We start from the raw sequence: 20,550 nt of genomic DNA on the forward strand, positions 1-20,550 counted from the left end.
AAAGAGTGGGATCTCAATGATGAATGTGAATTTGTGTGCTTTACTGATTGTGGAATATTATTGGCTAAGGCATTTATTTATAAATTCGCCAGTTAGCTTATAATCTGTACATATAAGAAACCTTAGCCACAGAATATGAAGTATTATCAGTTTGTTTAGGTAAATTTGATTTGTAACCTTTTTTCAATTTAATGTAAAGCTTTGGTGTTCCTCAAACTTGCTAGTTAATCCAAGATTTGAGGCACACAGAATATTCAAAGTGTCCCTTGCAATGTTTTTGTTTTATGTGGTAAAAGACTCGAGCACCTTTAGCAAGTGGTTAGGATTTTCAAACATTGACTCTAGTCGATATAGATAATCGAATTAGGACGTGAGAACTCTCCTTGTGTGTCAAATAATGGAACGCAGAATAATCATAATCTCATTTCATAGACTTATTTGAGAGCGCTCTTCAAAAATCCTCGAAAACTCATCAAGAGAGGCCTACAAGTCCCAAAAAATTTAGAAAAATCGTGCCACATATAAAAGGACAATTGATCGTTACAAGTTCCATCAGTGTTAAGCATCACCCGTCTTAAGATAAGATGATTTATGATATGTTGATAGTGTAAAAAGAATTTTGATGTTATTACATCAAAATTAAACTATTTTATAATCGTTAATTACATTTTCTTTAAAAATGATCCATGAACATAAATACCATATTATATTTTTAGGGTCTTATAATTATAACTGACAGGTACCGAGAACATGAGTATATATAATATATACCTTTCACTCTAAATATATTGTTGACACACTCTGTACTCAAAATTAATTGATAGGTAACTCATAACAATTACTCTTCCTCACATACGAGTGTCTCGTTTGAGGGACTAAGAAAATACTATTAATGTACATTGGAAAATGAATGATGCATGTTCATATGTAGTATTAATTAAAGAGTGTAATTGAATAGTAATATAATTAATATTACATGAAAAATTAAAAGAGTAGTATATTTTGAGACAATTGTTTTTACAGACAGGTCAATTGTAAAATGGAGGAAAGTAACATCTAAAATTCAATTTATTTTCCTTATTTTTAATTAGCACGAGATTTTATATATATAAAGGTTGATGTCAACCTTAAGCAATATTTTTTCGTCATCAACTTAGTCAACTATTTTTATTATAAAAACAATGAAAAATGTAATTTGGTTATTTTTATATACTATATATAAAAGTTAATATTCATCTTATGCAGGATTTTCATTCTAAAATCATGGTCAGTCAACTATTTTTATAATAGAAATAAGAGAAAATTGCATTTACCTCCTCTGAGGTTATATTATATTAAATGACACTAACACCCCTTCTAGTTCTAAAAAACCTGCATCAAATATTTTGTTGTCACATTTATATCTATTCATGTTATATACTATATGACACAATTAGATGTTTTATTTTAATTTGTAAAATGTACAACTATATATCTGATATTTGTAATTTTGAAAGGTATAATTATGTTCTTAGTAGCACATTGGAGGACATATTTTAGTATTTTTTTTTATCAATGACAGCTAAAGTTGAAATAGTGAAATAAAAGAATGTTATGCACAATTTTTTTAGCGAGCATAGAGGAGGTGGATGTTTTTTCATGTAATTTGATTATCTATATATCTTATATATAAAATTTGATGTCAATCTTAAAGCAATATTTTTCCTCCAAAAATACAATCAACTTGTAATTTAAAATTATCTTATCGTACATTACATGAATCCAAAATCTAGAGGGATGATTTAGGATCAAATTTTGGTTCCAAATTACTTCTCTAATTTTTCTTCTTCTTTTTTTTTTATTTAATTTAAATAAGTGATTGTTATATATATTTAATATTTTTTTATGTTTTTTTTTTGGGGATTTTTTCATCTTGCGACATTTCGATTTTCCTTCATACTGCGGTATTTTTTGAGTTCAAATTAACATATCAACTTTGATTTAATGCATAGTCAATCAATGGTTTTGATATATTCAACGTTATAGCTCCAGAGATATGGTTATTCTTGACATGTTAAGTTTGTAGATATTTTGCCATTTAATATTATGAAACTTAATGTTGTAAGTTTGTTCACGAATTTATAATTTTCAAATTTAACGACTTTAAATTATATTATTTTCGATCTATGTAATTTAGATTAATTTGAGTGAATGAATATTGTTTTTTTAATAATGTTTGATTATTTATGATATCATTTTTCTTTTAGTTGTTAATTTATTAGGCCTTAATTTATTAATTCACGACCTTTTTTTTCTTTCAAATATTAATTAGTAGCTGTAAAATTCACAACTTTCAAATCGTTAATGCTCAAGAGTAACACAACAGTTACATGTTCAACAACCATTTGAAAAATCATTCAAATTACTATTATTATAAAATAAATAATACATGGGATACAGTGACAATTGTTTTTTTTCTTTTTTTTTTTTTTCTGTTTTAATTTTAAGAAAATCGTACTATAATAATTCAAAGTTTAATTGAGAAATAAATAAAATCTGATTGAAAATAATTCCAAAAAATAAATAAAATTTAATTAAAAATAATTCTAATTAATATTTGAATTTCAATCCTCCGAATTTTTTCACTAAATTTTATTTACTATTCAAACTTAATCACTTCTAAGTTACAATTACTTTTGACTCTTGAAAGAGATATTGAACAATATGTTATTTTTATTTAACGTTAGAGGAGACACTAGACACTAAAAAAGTATTAATTTAAGTTTAACTCTAAAATACATTGTTTTTAAGAAACCCAAAATACATGTTTATAAATTTGAAAACCAAACAAAAATATATATATATAAGGATGATGTCAAACACTAACCATGTACGTTGATTATACTTTTATATATGGTGAATTAAATGTAAGTTCCATTGGTATTCTTTTTAGGAATCCGGTGAGGGAACCGACGAGAGAACTCACGATGGTCGGAGGCAGAGGGAAGTTTAGGTTGGCTATTGGTTTTGCTGAAATTAGAACACAGTTTCTTAATGTTACAACTGATGATGAGATTATTGAGTATATAATATAACTGTTTTCTTAATGTTGCAACTCTCGCACTTTTGTCTACATATATATTTGGTTTTATTTTAATAAGGAATAATTTTATTATGGATTAAATAAAATTTTAGTCTTTATAAATATATTATAATTCATTTTTAATACTTTTAATATTATTTTTAAATAATGGTTCATCAAATATTTTCTTTAACAATTTTTGTTTCTGTTTTTTAATCAATTCATGCTTATTGTTGGGATTTTTGAATGATTTTTTGAATGCTTGTTAAAACATTATAACAATCTCCCACAAAAATTTAGAATTTTTTTAACATAAAAGAACTTAATAAATATTTGATTTATAATTATTTAGGGTTTAGGGTTTAGGGTTTAGTTTTTTTAACATAAAGAGGTTTACAATTATTTATATTTGATTTATCTTTTATTAAAAAAAATTCTAAATTTTTGTAGCGGTGATTCTTACAATATACTAAATATACTTGCAAAAAATTATTCAAAAATTTGAATGATACTCATAAGTTGATTGACAAGTAAAGATCAAAATTATTGACAAAAAATATTTGAACCACTATTATTTGCAGGAGAACTTTAAAGAGACTAAAAATAAAATATAATATATTTATAGAGACTAAAAACTTATTTAACCATTTTATTCTTATTATACTTATTATTATTATTATTATTGAAAAAATATTAAATAAAAACATTAATTATACTTAATTAAAATATATTTTAATTCAAACCTTTTTTTCAATTTAATTTGATTGAACTTAATGCACATTTTATTTCTAAACTAAGTTAGTTCATATCGTTGTTATAACAAAAGTTTCACTAAAGTCATCGTGAAGTTAGAAAGAAAAAAAAAAGGAAGATAATGTATGTGAAATTTTACATAAATTTAAAATTATTTAATATATTATTAATATTCATGAATATTAACGGTGTTCATACATAAGATGTTAATTTGGATATATCTTAATAACATGTCAAATGATTTTAGATTATATTAAACTTTACATGTATTACCTATACAATATAAACTTTTAATTTAACAAAAGAATTAAAAGAAAAAATAAAATTAAAACAAATAAAATTTATTAATAGAGATCGAGAGAAATTTAAATAAAAATGATTTAAACTTGTTAGTTCTTTAAATCTTATTTGACAAAATTTCTTATCACATTTGCTTTCTTTTTTCTTTTTTGTCGTATTTTTTCAATTTAAACAAATAAAGTCTACTTTTACTTCTAGTTTTTAGAAGAAAACAAAATATTCAAATCAAATAATTTTTTATTGGTATATTAATTTCATATATTGATCCTATTTAATTTTAAATAATTATATATTTTTTTATTCCCTTAATGCAGCTAGTGAACTACCACATATTGATGACAAGTGTGGCAAGTCTTCAATTCAAATAAATCAAACCCCAACTCCACCACTTCCAAGTGGCATTCCCACAACATACATAGTCTGGGATGAGAATAAACTAGACCGTCCGACAGAGGTCTATAGCCTGATCTACTTATAGCCTGAATGTTTAAAAGTTTGAAATATAAATTGGATCAACCATCATGCAATTCAACTAATGTCCCACTGATTCAATCAATTATCCATTAATTTATTACTTTAACCTAATCGAGCATCGGTCTAGTTCTTAAATTCTTAAAACACTAGCAGAAACTGAAAATATATTAACAATATGAAATAAACATTCAAATGGGTTCACGATTAAAAATTGATAAATTAATATTTTATATAATAAATTTATTGTATATTTAGAGTTAAATAGCTAGTCTATTAGTAAAAAATTGCATCGTTTCATAATCAAAATTATAATTTCTATGTCACAATTAAACTAATTCAGATTGAATCGTTTTACCGTCAAAATTATAATTCATATGTCATAGTTAATTTAATTAGGTTAAATTGAACTCTAAGATCATGTAGATTATAATTTATAAGTCATAGTTAGTCTTATTAGTTTAAATTGAATAGTTGAATCATCAATATTTGAATTTTAAAGTCATTGTTTGAGAAAGCGCTGTAATATGTCCACCCATATATGAGTTATGGGTGTGCATTTTAGAGCGCTTTTTTGAGAAAGCGCTGTAAAATGCACACCCATAACTCATATAATGGGGTGCATATTACAACACTTTTTGTGAAGAAGCGCTGTAAAATGTGCATAACAAGCGCGCGTTGTATTTACATGTTTTATAGTGCTTTTTTAAAAGCGCTGTTGTATCATTTAGGGCGCTCGTTTCCACAGCGCTTATTTTTTTGAAAAAGCGCTGTAAATGGCTTAAAAAAAACGCTGTAATATGCGTTTTTTCGCGTAGTGGTTGGAATGAATTTGTTAGAATCTTGATAAAAATTATGTATTTTTAAATAAAATGTATTTAAAAATCTTTAAAAAAAATGCCTAAGAACATGTTAATAAATATTTTAAAAATGTAATGCTCTCATTTTGTATTGTCTATATATATCGCACTTTAAACTAATATACAGGTGAGACATAGATTATCTATTCAAATATTGTGGATAGTTTATCTATAATGATGTGGGAACTAATAAAAAATTAAACATATTTATTTAATTATTTATGTCATATTTATTATTTTATTTTATATATTATTATTTTCCTTATTTACATATTCACCCTACTTTCTAGTAATAAGACTTTATTTTTAATTAATTACATTTAATGTTTTTAAGCATCAAATTAATGACATATTCCAATCATTTAAAAAATATCAAATCATAAACGGCAAGTGTTGAACCTAAAAACTCTAAGGTAAGAATGAATCATAAAACCTCTTGACCTAAGTTGATTACATGTGTAGTCAAGATACATCATGAATTTAATTAGTAATTAACGTTTCCACAGCGCTTATTTTTTTGAAAAAGCGCTGTAAATGGCTTAAAAAAAACGCTGTAATATGCGTTTTTTCGCGTAGTGGTTGGAATGAATTTGTTAGAATCTTGATAAAAATTATGTATTTTTAAATAAAATGTATTTAAAAATCTTTAAAAAAAATGCCTAAGAACATGTTAATAAATATTTTAAAAATGTAATGCTCTCATTTTGTATTGTCTATATATATCGCACTTTAAACTAATATACAGGTGAGACATAGATTATCTATTCAAATATTGTGGATAGTTTATCTATAATGATGTGGGAACTAATAAAAAATTAAACATATTTATTTTATTATTTATGTCGTATTTATTATTTTATTTTATATATTATTATTTTCCTTATTTACATATTCACCATACTTTCTAGTAATAAGACTTTATTTTTAATTAATTACATTTAATGTTTTTAAGCATCAAATTAATGAGATATTCCAATCATTTAAAAAATATCAAATCATAAACGGCAAGTGTTGAACCTAAAAACTCTAAGTTAAGAATGAATCATAAAACCTCTTGACTTAAGTTGATTACATGTGTAGTCAAGATACATCATGAATTTAATTAGTAATTAAATGTATGCAATAAAATAATTAATTCACACATTAATTTTTTCATGTAACTTTATATATATATATATATATAATTTATAAGATCATGTACATTATAATTTATAATTCACAGTTAGTCTAATTAATTTAGATTGAATAGTTGAATCATCAATAGTTGAATTTCAAAGCCATTGTTTGCCTAACTAGATAGGAATGAATTTGTTAAAATATTGATATTAGTGTTTTTAAGTCAATGTTGGTCTAATTAGTTAAACTTGAACTTTTGCATCGTCCAAATTATAATTTGGTATTCATAGTTAATCTAATTAATTATTATTGAACTGTTGGATCATCAAAATTCGATTTTATATGTCATTGTTAGTTTAATTAGTTTAAATTGAACCGTTGAATTATCAAATTTATAATTTGGTAATCATAGTTAGTCTAATTAGTTAACATTAAACCGTTGGATAATCGAAATTAAAATTTATAAGTTATATTTAGTTTAATTAGGTTAAACTGAACCACATAATCATCGAAAGTTGAATTTAATAGTCAAAGTTACTCTAATTAATTCACATTAAACCATTGAATCATCAAAATTAGATTGTCTAAGTCATAGTTAGCTTAATTAATTAAGAAATAACTATTTGATCAACACAATTAGAATTTCTAAGTCATAGTTAAATAAATTAGATATGATTGAACCATTAGATCTTTGATATTAGAATTTAATAGTCATTGGTATTCTAATTAGCTAACACCAAACAATTTGATTATCAAAATTAGAATTTATGAGTCATAGTTAGTCTATAACATACATATGTTCCAAAGGGACTGCGGCATAATAACCGCTTTAAAACCGAAGAGACTGGGGAATAATAACCGCTCTAAAACCGAAGGGACAGAAAGAAAGGGGGAGAAGTGGCTCGAAAATTAGGCGAGCAGAATATAAGAGGGAGAAAAGAGAAAGGTGGGAAAAGCATCCAACTTTGGTGTACTTTTCACAATAGCTTGAATCTCATTATATAGTGATGGAAGCAAAGTCACATATGTTTTCTAAACAATGTGGGACTTTAGTATGTATAGAATTGAAACTACACAAAATACGATAGTTTTTTAAAGTGGGATTTCAAAAAATATTCTTACCAATGTGGGACTTGAATTTTAAAAAACAAGTTTCTTTCCACTTAAATTTACAAAAAATATTTCTTTCCAATGTGGGACTTCAACACATTTTTAAATTCACACTATAACATACATATGTTCCAACAATATGTTTTTGGACAAAAGATATCAAATTGTGACAAAAGATATCAAATTAGTGTTGGTGACGGTGCATATATTTATACACACAATTATATCATAAAATTCATTCATTTAATTCCATTTAATTAGAAAGATTCATTGCATCCAAGTTTTAAAATGTTGATCACAATATTTGTATTTTGCAGCTGCCATTATTTATTTATGAACATTCACAAATAGTTGAAGTTGTTGATTTTCTATTTATATGAGAATTGAAGTTGCAGATAACAATTTGAAAATTGTATCTATAATTAAATCAATTCCATAGATAATTATTTTATTACAATATTGAAGTAATATCAATATATATTTATTTTAATTTTAATTATGGTAAACAGTTATATTATACTCAATAATCCCATCACCAGTTGTAACATTAAGAAAATGTGTACTAATTATAGCAAAACCAATAGCCATCCTACACTTCCCTCTGCCTCCGACCACCGTGAGTTCCCTCGTCGGTGCGCTCACCGGATTCCTGGAAAGAATACTAATGGAACTTCCCTTTAATTCACCATATGTAAAAGCATAATCAACATACATAGTTAGTGTGACATCATCCTTATTTCGGCTAGATGACACATATAAACCTTGTGCATTTCCAATAATCTTTGATGTTTCCTCAGGACCTTCCCTAAGAGGATTGTCAATTGCATAAACATTACCAAACGTTGGAGACAAAGTAGTTTGGTTGGCATGTGCCACAACAATTGCACTAGGATTATTTCCTGTATGAATATCAAAGTAATAGAAGTGAAGGTGAGTTACCGAATTATGTGGTGCCATTGAAAGTATACTTTTAGAATGATAATATTCAGAATTCACTAAGTTGATTATAAAACAGAGAAGTAAGACTAAGAATGAGGTGAATTTGTTTCCCATGTTTGATTTCTTCTGTTTTTTAATATTCTTGCTTGATGCTTTTTTATTTGTATGATCATAGTGCAGTCTATGTATATATATTAGTAAAAAGAAAATATATAATAGTATCATCAATAATAAATTAATTGAAAAGAGCATTAATATGATAGTAGAAATATGAATTAACTTTTTTAGGGAAGAAATATAAATTAATTAATATAAATACAATTAGGAAATTCATCGACAATTATATTTGATAAAAAATCTTATAATTAAATGAATGTTTGGTTTGAAAACTATATATATTATCATGATACAATGTATATATGTTTTTTTATTTTTAAATTGGGGTAGGAGGGATTTTTATTTGTTATTGATCAAAGTGGTACTAACGTTTTCAAGAAAATTTAAATTTAATATCTAAAGATTATTTGATTAAAAAACTAGCCCCTCAAATACCTTAAGTAATATATATGTTTGGTTTGCAAATTATAAATATGTATTTTGAGTCTCTTAAAAACAATGTGTTTTGGAGTCAAATTTAAATTAATACTTTTTTCAGTGTGTCTTCTCTAACGTTAATTAAAAATAACATATTGCTTATCTCTTTGAAGAGTCAAAAGTAATTTCACTTAGAGGTGATTAAGTTTAAGTAGTAAATAAAATTTAGTTAAGAATGGAGAAGGATTGAAATTCAAATATTAGTTGGAACTATTTTTAATTAGATTTTAGTTATTTTTTATTAAACTCTAAACTAGAGTATGATTTTCCTAAAATTCGAAACAGAAAAAAAAATGTCACTTAATCACATGTATTATTTATTTAATAATAATAATAATAATAATAATAATAATAATAATAATAATAATAATAATAATAATAATAATAAAGTAAGCGTTCTTTATTTTCTACTCTTGAGCATTAACTATTTGAAGTTGTGAATTTTACAGCTATTTATTTTTATTTGAAAAAAATAGTGAATTAATAAATTAAGTCCTAATAAATGATTAATTAAAAGAAAAATGATATCATAAATAATCAAATATTACTCTAAACATTCTTAAAAAAACGAATATCCATTCAAAATCGATCTAAATTACATCGATCCGAGAATAATATATCAAGTCTCGTGTTAATTAAGAATAAGAAAAGCAAATTGAATTTTAGGTGTTACTCAGTTCATTTCACGATAAGTGATTTATGTGTACAAATAATTGTCTCAAAATGAACAATTTTTTTAATTTTTAATATAATATTAATTATATTGTTATTCAATTGCACTCTTATGGTGATATCATGTTTGTGATAGTAATGGAGCCTCTATCTTTAGGATGAATGATGTTTAACACTTATGAAACTTGTTACTAACAATGTGAATTTTCGAAGATATTTGAAGAACGCTCTCAAATAAGTTTATGAAATTATGATTATTTTGCGTTCCATTACTCACTTCATAATTTGATTTTTGATATAGACTAGAGTCAATGTTTGAAAATCCTAACCACTTGCTCAAAGTGGTCGAAACAACAATCGAGTCTTTTACCACTAGTTAGGCAAACAATGATTTTGAAATTCAAATATTGATGATTCAACTATTCAATCTAAACTAGTTAGACTAACTATGACTTATAAATTATAATCTACATGATCTTAGAGTTCAATCTAACCTAATTACATTAACTATGACATATGAATTATAATTTTGACGGTCAAACGATTCAATCTTAATTAGTCTAATTGTGACATAGAAATTATAATTTTGATTATCAAACGATGTAATTTTTACTAATAGACTGACTATTTAACTCAAAATATATAATAAATTTATTATATAAAATATTAATTTATCAATTTTTTATTGTGAACCCATTTGAATGTTTATTTCATATTGTTAATTAGTTTTCAGTTCCTACTAGTGTTTTAAGAACCTAACTTAGAGTTTTTAGGTTCAACACTTGCCGTTTATCATTTGATATTTATTAAATGATTATGAAATATCTCATTAATTTGATGCTTAACATTAAAATAAAATCTTATTAATAGAAAGTAGGGTGAATATGTAAATAAGGAAAATAATAAATATGTTTAATTTTTATTAGTTCCACATCATTATTATAGATAAACTATCCACAATATTTGAATAGGTAATCTATGTCTCACCTGTATATTAGTTTAAAGTGCGATATATATAGACAATACAGAATGAGAGCATTACATTTTTAAAATATTTATTTACATGTTCTTAGGCATATTTTTTTAAAGATTTTTAAATACATTTTATTTAAAAATACATAATTTATATATTTTTTAACAAACAAAAACTTATCTCCCACGCAAATATTTTTAATCACAATCAGAATTAAATATTTTTTGTTTGCTTTGAAATTGTTTTAAAAGTTCATTTTGATTTTATAAATTTAAAAACAATCGAGTTGATTTTTTAATTTATGTTAGTTAACACAATTTAATTCTTTTTGTTAAATATATTTAATAGTTTAGGAAGATTTAAAAGGGCATAAATGAAAATGACATTAGCAAATCCTACCAAAGGTGTTGAATCCCACCATTTTATCTATCTTTATATTTCCTCTCAACCAACTATTTTGTTAGTCTAAGTTGGATTTTACTTCAACAAAAAAATGATTGATTTGAAAAAAGAAAAAAAAAACAAGAAAATGATTGTAGCCATATAGTACATCACAAATGTAGATAATATCATTAAATAAGTCCATATTCTATTACTTACCAATACTCAAATTTTTATTAAATAATTTTGACTTACATATCTTTATTATTCTATTTTAACTAATAAAATGTAAATCTAGAGTATTTTGGATTGACATGTTACAGAGGAAACAGAGAGAGGAAAAGAATATGTAGTAGCATATTTAAATGAAATAACAGCCCCATTAGCTAAGGGTTTTCCATTATTAACCAAACAATCATTATATATTAGGCGTTTGAAAATGTTTGGGTTAATAAGTGTGGCAGAACTAAACACGCCACATGCAACATGAATGTTTGAGATAACACAACCACTAACACATGTGTTTGAAATCTCAACTGTGTATGTGGGAATGCCACTTGGAAGTGGTGGAGTTGGGCATTGATTTATTTGAATTGAAGACTTGCCACACTTCTCATCAATAGGTGGTAGTGCACTGGCTGCATTAAGGGAATTAAAAAAAATATAATTATTTAAAATTAAATAGGATCAATATACGAAGAAATTAATATGCTAATAAAAAAAATTCATTGATTTGAATTTTTTTTCTTTCTAAAAGCTAGAAGTAAAAGTAGACTTAAAAAAACAATAATCGGAAACATAGCCAAAACGTAAATACGGGAAAAAAAGAAAAAAGAAAGCAAATGCGATAAGAAATTTTGTCAAATAATATTTAACGAACTAACGAGTTTAAATCATTTTAATCTAAAATTTTCTTGATCTTTATTTCTTTTAATTTTATTTTTTCTTTCAATTTTTTTGTTAAATTAAAAGTTAATATTGTATAGATCATGCATGTAAAGTTTAATATAATCTAAAATTATTTGACATATTGTTGAAATATATCAAAATTAACGTCTTATGTTAATATTTATGAATTTTAATAATATAGCAAATAGTTTTAAATTTGTGTAAAATTTCACATGCATTATGCGACTTTAGTGAAACGTTGGTTATAATAAGGTTATGACTAATTTAGTTTAGAAATAAAATGTGCATTAAGTTCAATCAAATTAAATTGAAAAAAAGGTTTGAATAAAAATATATTTTAATTAGGTGTAATTAATGTTTTTATTTAATAGTTTTTCAATAATAATAATAATAATAATAATAATAATAATAAGTATAAGTATAAGTATAATAAGATTAAAAATGATTAAATAAGTTTTTGGTTTCTATAAATATACTATATTTTATTTTTAGTCTCTTTAAAATTTTTCTTCAAATAATAGTCCTTCAAATGATTTTTGTCAATAATTTTGATCTTTACTTGTCAATCAACTAATGTGTATCATTCAAATTTTTGAATAATTTTTTGCAAACATATTTAGTATATTGTAAGAATCACCCGTACAAAAACTTAGAATTTTTTTAATAAAAGATGAATCAAATATAAATAATTGTAAACCTTAAAGCCTTAAAAAAAATCATATTTATTAAGTTCTTTCATGTTAAAAAATTCTAAATTTTTGTGGGAGATTGTTATAATATTTTAACATGCATGCATAAAATCATTCAAAAATCCTAACGATACATATGAATTGATTCAAAAACATAAACAAAAATTGTTGAAAAAAAACATTTGATGGATCATTGTTTAAATATAATATTAATGGTATTAGAAATGAATTATAATATATTTATAAAGACTAAAAGTTTATTTAATCCATAATAAAATTATTCTTTATTAAAATAAAACCAAATATATATGTAGACAAAAGTGGGAGAGTTGCAATGTATAGCATGTAATATTCATTGGAAATTTGTATTTCCAAATAACTATATGGCTCATATGGTAATAATCATAATTCTAATTTATGTGACTAAAATTAGAGAATTCATATTTAGAGTATTCAATAATTGGGTAAATTAATACTATATATTAAAATTTAGTTTGTTTACGAGAATTGAAAGTAAAGAGTAAACCAACCTGTTTTAGAGATTGATGAGGTCTCATGCAAATTCATTGCTACTACTACTTTAGTGGAGATCAAAGCAGTCATAGCTAATAGACTCAAGATCACTATAGTCGACATGTTAAAAGCCATTTTTTGTGAATCAAACTCAAATTATAATTATTACCTATATGTTTTGTGACAAAAGATATCAAATTGGTGTTGGTAAGTGTACTTTATATATATGATTGAAAGATGATGGGTATACAAGACTCTCAACAAATACTTAAAATAAAATAAATAAAGTTAGTCTGATTTGAAGACTAAGTTTAATCACAAGATAAATTATTTTTCTCTCTCATATACACAATTTAGAAAAATAATGAAAAAAATGATTAACATTGACTCACTTCAAAAAGATAGAAAAAAATTAAATAACAAATTAAATGAAAATAAGTATTAAAAGGTAAAAGATAAAAACAAATTTTAGTAAAAAATATAAAAGAAGAAAATTATATAGCTTATAATTTGATTGTTTTGAGGGATATGGACAATATTAAACTTGTTTAATTCACATCTCAAAAACTTTATTTTAGTATTTTAAAAATTAAAATCTACAAAATTTATTTGGATTACTAGTTTTTAAAAACTATTTTTAATATTATATTTTTTAAAGCTAAAAAACAAAACAGATAACTAGTATTTTACTTTTTATTTTTCAATTTTTCTAACTCTCTAGTTAAAAAATGTTTTAAAAATTAGATTTACCAAACAATTTTTTCTTAAATTTTCTTTTAAAAATAGTTTTATAAAATTTATTTATAAAATAGTTTTCAAAAACTAAAAAGTAAAACACACTTCCTAATTTGAAAATCCTAACCACTTGCTCAAGGTGCTCGAAACAACAATCGGGTCTTTTACCAATCGGATCAACAATCATTCAATTCAATTATTGCCCTAGTAGTTCAATCAAATACCCATTGATCTAATACTTTGACTGAGTCCAACAACATCTTTTTTTTCAAACACTAATAGAAAATTAATTAAAAATTATAATTTTGATAATTCATCAGTTCAATCTAACTTATTACAACGACTTAAGAAAATATAAATTTTAATTATTTTCCATACCAATCTAACCAAATTAGAATAATTAGGCCATTGAAATTATAATGTTTGTGTTCAACCATAACTTGTTGAAATAACATTGATCGAGAAATTGTAATTTCAATGATCTAACAAGGCAATCTAATCAAATTAGATTAACTATGACATACAAATTATAATTTTGTTGACCTAACGGTTCAATCTTAACTAGTTATACTGATTATGACTTGTTAACTCTAATTTCATTGATCCAACAGTTCAATCTTAACTATTTAGACTAACTATGACTCATAAATTCTAATTTTGATAATCAAATTGTTTGGTGTTAGCTAATTAGAATACCAATGACTATTAAATTCTAATATCAAAGATCTAATGGTTCAATCATATCTAATTTATTTAACTATGACTTAGAAATTCTAATTGTGTTGATCAAATAGTTATTTCTTAATTAATTAAGCTAACTATGACTTAGACAATCTAATTTTGATGATTCAATGGTTTAATGTGAACTAATTAGAGTAACTTTGACTATTAAATTCAACTTTCGATGATTATGTGGTTCAGTTTAACCTAATTAAACTAAATATAACTTATAAATTTTAATTTCGATTATCCAACGGTTTAATGTTAATTAATTAGACTAACTATGATTACCAAATTATAAATTTGATAATTCAACGGTTCAATTTAAACTAATTAAACTAACAATGACATATAAAATCGAATTTTGATGATCCAACAGTTCAATAATAATTAATTAGATTAACTATGAATACCAAATTATAATTTGGACGATGCAAAAGTTCAAGTTTAACTAATTAGACCAACATTGACTTAAAAACACTAATATCAATATTTTAACAAATTCATTCCTATCTAGTTAGGCAAACAATGGCTTTGAAATTCAACTATTGATGATTCAACTATTCAATCTAAATTAATTAGACTAACTGTGAATTATAAATTATAATGTACATGATCTTATAAATTATATATATATATATATATATATATTGTTATATATATATATATATATATATTAAATATATATATATATAAATTTACTATATATATATATATATATATATAAGTTACATGAAAAAATTAATGTGTGAATTAATTATTTTATTGCATACAATTAATTACTAATTAAATTCATGATGTATCTTGACTACACATGTAATCAACTTAGGTCAAGAGGTTTTATGATTCATTCTTACCTTAGAGTTTTTAGGTTCAACACTTGCCGTTTATGATTTGATATTTTTTAAATGATTGGAATATGTCATTAATTTGATGCTTAAAAACATTAAATGTAATTAATTAAAAATAAAGTCTTATTACTAGAAAGTAGGGTGAATATGTAAATAAGGAAAATAATAATATATAAAATAAAATAATAAATATGACATAAATAATTAAATAAATATGTTTAATTTTTTATTAGTTCCCACATCATTATAGATAAACTATCCACAATATTTGAATAGATAATCTATGTCTCACCTGTATATTAGTTTAAAGTGCGATATATATAGACAATACAAAATGAGAGCATTACATTTTTAAAATATTTATTTACATGTTCTTAGGCATTTTTTTTAAAGATTTTTAAATACATTTTATTTAAAAATACATAGTTTTTATCAATATTCTAACAAATATTCTCACTAATATCAATATTCTAACAAATTCATTCCAACCTAGTTAGGCAAACAATGACTTTGAAATTCAAATATTGATGATTCAACAATTCAATTTAAACTAATTAGACTAACTATGACTTATAAATTATAATCTACATGATCTTAGAGTTCAATTTAACCTAATTAAATTAACTATGACATATGAATTATAATTTTGACGGTAAAACGATTCAATCTTAATTAGTCTAATTGTGACATAGAAATTATAATTTTGATTATGAAACGATGCAATTTTTGACTAATAGACTAGCTATTTAACTCTAAATATACAATAAATTTATTATATAAAATATTAATTTATCAATTTTTAATCGTGAACCCATTTGAATGTTTATTTCATATTGTTAATATATTTTCAGTTTCTGATATTTTCAGTTTCTGCTAGTGTTTTAAGAATTTAAGAACTAGACCGATGCTCGATTAGGTTAAAGTAATAAATTAATGGATAATTGATTGAATCAGTGGGACATTAGTTGAATTGCATGATGGTTGATCCAATTTATATTTCAAACTTTTAAACATTCAGGCTATAAGTAGATCAGGCTATAGTGGTCAAGAGGTTTTATGATTCATTCTTAACTTAGAGTTTTTAGGTTCAACACTTACGGTATATGATTTGATATTTTTTAAATGATTATGGAATATCTCATTAATTTGATTCTTAATTTATGTTTAATTATAGGTTTAATTAGTTAACACAATTTAATTCTTTTTATTAAATATATTTTAAATAGTGTTACAACTCTATAATATAACATCTTAAGTGAGTACACCTACCGTAATATTTCTCCAATACACTGTTTTATCTTCAAAACAATTTAAAATTCACCAAAATTCATTTGAAAATTTAAATTTTAATCATAATTATATATATATATATATATATTTTGTAACTGTGGTTGCTATAGTTATTCATTGATAATTTATTTCTTTGTGAATATATGTTTTTATTGAAGTTTATCAACACGTCTAAATAATATTATATCATAAATTTAAAAGTCTGAGTCTGAATTATTTAAATAAATAGGTTTTAAAATTAACTTCAGCTTAATTTTTTTATTAAATAGGTCAAACTATAAGTAGGTCAGACTATAAACCCCTGTCAAACGGTTTAGTTTATTCTCATCCCAGACTATGTATGTTGTGGGAATGCCACTTGGAAGTGGTGGAGTTGGGGTTTGATTTATTTGAATTGAAGACTTGCCACACTTGTCATCAATATGTGGTAGTTCACTAGCTGCATTAAGGGAATAAAAAAATATATAATTATTTAAAATTAAATAGGATCAATATATGAAATTAATATACCAATAAAAAATTATTTGATTTGAATATTTTTTTTTTCTTCTAAAAACTAGAAGTAAAAGTAGACTTTATTTGTTTAAATTGAAAAAATACGAGAAAAAAGAAAAAAGAAAGCAAATGTGATAAGAAATTTTGTCAAATAAGATTTAAAGAACTAACAAGTTTAAATCATTTTAATTTAAATTTCTCTCGATCTCTATTAATAAATTTTATTTGTTTTAATTTTATTTTTTCTTTTAATTCTTTTGTTAAATTAAAAGTTTATATTGTATAGGTAATACATGTAAAGTTTAATATAATCTAAAATCATTTGACATGTTATTAAGATATATCAAAATTAACATCTTATGTGTGAACACCGTTAATATTCATGAATATTAATAATATATTAAATAATTTTAAATTTATATAAAATTTCACATGCATGATCTTCCTTTTTGTTTTTTCTGACTTCACGGTGACTTTAGTGAAACTTTTGTTATAACAACGATATCAACTAACTTAGTTTAGAAATAAAATGTGCATTAAGTTCAATAAAATTAAATTGAAAAAAAGGTTTGAATTAAAATATATTTTAATTAAGTATAATTAATGTTTTTATTTAATAGTTTTTCAATAATAATAATAATAATAATAATAAGTATAATAAGAATAAAATGGTTAAACAAGTTTTTAGTCTCTATAAATATATTATATTTTATTTTTAATCTCTTTAAAATTCTCCTGCAAATAATAGTGGTTCAAATATTTTTTGTCAATAATTTTGATCTTTACTTGTCAATCAACTTATGAGTATCATTCAAATTTTTGAATAATTTTTTGCAAGCATATTTAGTATATTGTAAGAATCACCGCTACAAAAATTTAAAATTTTTTTTAATAAAAGATGAATCAAATATAAATAATTGTAAACCTCAAAGACTTAAAAAAAAATCATATTTATTAAGTTCTTTCATGTTAAAAAAATCAAATATATAGTACACCACAAGTGTAGATAATGACATTAAATAAGTTCATATTCTTTGAACTAATAAAATCTAGTAGCATATTTAAATGAAATAACAGCCCCATTAGCTAAGGGTTGTCCATTATTAACCAAACAATCATTATATTTTAGGCGTTTGAAAATGTTTGGGTTAATAAGTGTGGCAGAACTAAACATGCCACAAGCAACATGAATGTTAGAGATAACACAACCACTAACACATGTGTGTATGTGGGAATGCCACCTTATTATTTGAATTGAAGACTTGCCACACTTCTCATCAATATGTGGTAGTGTACTAGCTCAAATAAGGGAATGAAAAAAAATATAATTATTTAAAATTAAACAGATCAATATACGAAATTAATATGCTAAAAAAAAAAATTGATTCTTTTTTCTTTTTAAAAACTAGAAGTAAAAGTAGACTTGAAAAAATAACAATAATAAGGAAAACATACAAGTAACAAAAAAAAAAGGAAAAAAGAAAGAAAAGAAAACAAATGCGATAAAAAAATTTGTTAAATAATATTTAATGAACTAACAAATTTGGACCATTTCAATCCATATTTCTCTTAATTTCTATCAATAATATTTATTTTTTTAATTTTTTTAATTTTTTCTTATAATATTTTTCGTTAAATAAAAAATTTACATTGTATAGGTCATACATGTAAAGATTAACATAATGTAAAATTATTTTTGTATATTATTGAGATAGATCGAAATTAACGACTTATTCATATTTATTGAGCACCATTAACATTTATTAATTTTAATAATATATCAAATAATTTTAGATTTGTGTAAAATTTGATATATATAATTTATACGATATAAACTTTCAATCTAATAAAAAAAATTAAAAAATAATAATAATAAAAAAAATTGAACATGAGAAATTTAATAGGAAAAAAATGAAAACCGAGACCACTCTTTTAACAAATAACAAGCATTATAAACATATGATTTTTTTTTTACTTCACGAAGACATTAGTAAAACGTTGGTTATAACAAGGATTTGAACTAACTTAGTTTAGAAATAAAATGTGCATAAATTCAGTCAAATTAAATTGAAAAAAATGTTCGATTATAACAAGGATTTGAACTACCTTAGTTTGATCTTTATTTATAAATCAACTTATGTGTATCATTCAAATTTTTGAATACTTTTTTGCAAGTATGTTTAGGATATTATAATAACCATCTTGTACAAAAATTTAGATTTTTTTTAATAAAATATGAATTAAATATAAAACTATAAAACCTCAAAGGCTTAAAAAATAATATTTAAATCCTTCCATGTTGAAAAATTATAATTTTTTGTGGGAGATTGTTATAATGTTTTAACAAGCATGCCAAAATTCATTAAAAATTCAAATGATATATATTTATTGATTCAAAAACAGAAACATAAATTATTGAAGAAAAATATTTGATGGACCATTATTTGAAAATAAAATAAAAGGTATTAAAAACGAATTATAATATATTTATAAAGACTAAAAATTTATTTAATCTATAATAAAATTATTTCTTATTAAAATAAAACCAAATATATATGTAGACAAAAGAGCAATCAATGATAAAAATGTGAGAGTTGCAGTGTATAGCATGCAATATGCATTGGAAATTTGTATTTCCAAATAACTATATGGCTCCTATTGTAATAATCATAATTCTAAATTATGTGACTAAAATTAGAGAATTCATATTTAGAATATTCAATAATTATGTAAATTGGTACTATATGTTAAAATTTAGTTTGTATACAAAAATTGAAAGTAAAGGGTAAACCGATTTTAGAGATTGATGAGATGTCATGCAGATTCATTGCTATCACTTTAGTGGAGATCAAAGCAGTCATGGCCAATAGACTCAAGATCACTATGGTCGACATGTTAAAAGCTATTTTTTGTGAATTAAACTCAATTTATAATTAACTATATGTTTTATGACAAAAGATATCAAATTATCAGAAACAATTGAAGTTGCAGATTTTCTATTTATATGAGAATTAAAGTTGCAGATAACAATTTGAAAATTGTATGTATAATTAAATCAATTCCATAGATAATTTTTTTATTACAACATTGAAGTAATATTAATATATTTATTTTAATT

At 23.3% G+C, this 20,550-nt stretch overlaps 2 protein-coding genes across 2 annotated transcripts in view; one reads left to right on the forward strand and one right to left on the reverse strand.

The window, feature by feature from the left end:
- The window catches only part of LOC101488492 (uncharacterized), a 4,121-nt gene extending 3,806 nt beyond the window's left edge, over positions 1-315 (forward strand). Inside the window, exon 7 of the mRNA XM_073365534.1 lies at positions 1-315. The gene's annotated coding sequence lies outside the window, so the exon portion shown is untranslated.
- A 7,848-nt stretch (positions 316-8,163) lies between these two features.
- On the reverse strand, positions 8,164-8,749 carry LOC101505402 (dirigent protein 4-like). Its single transcript, XM_004491606.3, has one exon. It carries the CDS (start codon positions 8,722-8,724, stop codon positions 8,164-8,166), a length of 561 nt encoding a protein of 186 aa, XP_004491663.1. The 5' UTR covers positions 8,725-8,749.
- Between the last annotated feature and the right edge of the window lie 11,801 nt (positions 8,750-20,550).

This window comes from Cicer arietinum, chromosome 2 (assembly GCF_000331145.2).
Source record: "Cicer arietinum cultivar CDC Frontier isolate Library 1 chromosome 2, Cicar.CDCFrontier_v2.0, whole genome shotgun sequence".
Lineage (NCBI taxonomy): Eukaryota > Viridiplantae > Streptophyta > Magnoliopsida > Fabales > Fabaceae > Cicer > Cicer arietinum.

Excerpts from the sequence above, each read along its gene's own strand:
- LOC101505402 (XM_004491606.3), bottom strand. The coding sequence starts at position 8,724 with ATGGGAAACAAATTCACCTCATTCTTAGTCTTACTTCTCTGTTTTATA.